Raw genomic sequence first — 2,178 nt, forward strand, 5'->3', positions numbered from 1 at the left:
TTCATGAAATTATTATATATTAAAAATTATATATAATAGTAAATATTTAATAAGATTATTATTTTCATTGTATTATTGTGCTAAAGAAAACTCATTTTCCATGTATTATAAGAAGCAAATAAATTTTTTTAAACAAATAATTTTTTTCTAATGTCACAAGTCACAACTCACAAGCTATTTTTGGTTTAAACAAACAAACTAGGCAAGTATAACTAGCACAAACAAAATGGGGGAAATTAAAGGAATTTGTTTTTCTCTAAAAAAGAAAAATATATGTTCTCTCTTATGAAGAAATGAAGAAATTAAATTTATACGATTATACATTTTAGAAGAGGATATATGATTGAGGTGAAATTAAATTTGTGATACAAGGATTAGAAGAGGCAACATCAAATTTAACTTCTTGTTAATTAATTACTCTTGTAACCCTCAAATTTCATGAAATACCCACATGACATACACAAGAAATTAAACATATTAATTAAAGGACTGGAAAATAAATAAATAATTAAGAGAGAAACAGAGAAATTAAATGTTAATTTAATTACTTACTAAGCCAATCACCAACATAAACAGTCTTCTCATGAGCAAACCAATCAGTGTAGTTGACATCAGGACGCCATCCTTTAGAACCTCCAACCCTATGGAGGTCTTCTCCCATCACAGCCATCACCGTCACCGCCACCACCGCAGCCACCGCCACTGCCGCCATCTTATCAAACCGCAACTTCTCCATCATTTCCTCTAGACTTCCTAAACAAACCAAAATTCCAATTGTGAAAGTGTATATATATGTGTGTGTAGAGTGAACAAAAAGGGTAATATGAGAATATAAGAGTGCAAGGGACATACATAGACACATATAAGGCGTTTTGTAACTGAAATTAACATGTGATATTCCTGAGTGTCTAATTGGAGAGACAGTCAGCATTACATTTACACCTCATGAAAAGTGTTTAGATCTTTTGTCCCTTATATCTAGTGATCAATTGGGTTACATGGTCTACTCCTATTTCTTAACTCTTGAATATTTTATTACTCCTTTTTTATCTATGCATAGTATTTAACTTCATACATTTAGTGTTAAATAAGTAAGTATGACTTTTGAATAAAAATAAACGTACATTTTAATAATAATTCTCCACATACAAGTGTTTTTTTTATACAAGTTATAACGCGCTTCGAACCATACTGCACGTTTTCATTGTACCTTTTTCTTCTTCTTTCTGTATATTCTTCTTCCTCTTCCTCTTCTTCTTCGTTTCTTTTGTTTCTTGTCTTCTCTTTCTCCTTCTTCATTTACGTGCTTTTCTCTCTGTTTTCTTTCTTCGTTATTCTCGATTTTTATTGTTTTTTTCACTGCACCTTCTTCTTATTTTTGCTGCACGTTCTTCTTCCTCTTCCTCTTCCTCTTCCTCTTCCTCTTCTTCTTCTTCTTTTCTTTCGTTTCTTACCTTCTCTTTCTCCTTCTTCATTTACGTGCTTTTCTCTCTGTTTTCTTTTTTCGTTATTCTCGATTTCCATTGTTTTTTGACATCAAGCTCTGAAATCGTTTTTAAAGAAGAAGAAGAAGCAGCAGAAGATGAGGAGGAAAAAGAGAAAGAGTTCTGAATTATGCATAAGGTGTACTTCAACGAATTTTGAGTGTATTTCTTAAATCTTTTAGGTGTAGTTTTGTAATCCCTTGGGTGTATTTCTGTAATCCTTCAGGTGTATTTCTATAATCGTTTGGGTGTATTTCTGTAATCGTTTGGGTATATTTCTGAAGTTCCATTATCTTCAAATTTGGCAAGAAACTCGTTTTCATGGAGGAGGAAGAAGAAGAGTCGTTCATAACGCATGGTGAGTAGTGCGTTTTGAAAACAGGAAGTGGTTGAATAACGTGCATTTATTTACTCTTGAATGTAGGAGTGTAATGCGTGTGTTTTGTTGGACTTGTGCCAACTTATAAGACTTGTAAGCCAAAAAGACTTGTATGTGTAACAGTCCTCAAATTTTAAATAAAAGATATTTGTATAAAAATAAATAGATAACTAGACACTAATTTTTGTACAAATGAATAAACATAAAAGTAAACATGGATTTTGAAAAATGATAAATATACTTTTTCTATTTGTATTTTTACAAATTAAACTAATAAACAAGAAATACATACATAAAGAGTAAAGACAAGGTTCT

General features: G+C 31.0%; 1 protein-coding gene across 2 annotated transcripts in view; it reads right to left on the reverse strand.

The window, feature by feature from the left end:
- LOC107622116 (lamin-like protein) overlaps window positions 1-1,018 on the reverse strand; it is a 3,227-nt gene extending 2,209 nt beyond the window's left edge. The window contains exons 1-2 of one of the 2 annotated variants that reach the window (XM_016324029.2): window positions 853-1,018; window positions 553-753 (exon numbers count right to left, since the gene is read on the reverse strand). In XM_016324029.2, coding sequence (XP_016179515.1) covers window positions 553-739 — 187 coding nt within the window. In that variant the 5' untranslated portion in view covers window positions 740-753; window positions 853-1,018. The other variant, XM_016324030.2, reaches the window with a different exon arrangement.

This window comes from Arachis ipaensis, chromosome B10 (assembly GCF_000816755.2).
Source record: "Arachis ipaensis cultivar K30076 chromosome B10, Araip1.1, whole genome shotgun sequence".
Taxonomy (NCBI): Eukaryota; Viridiplantae; Streptophyta; class Magnoliopsida; order Fabales; family Fabaceae; genus Arachis; species Arachis ipaensis.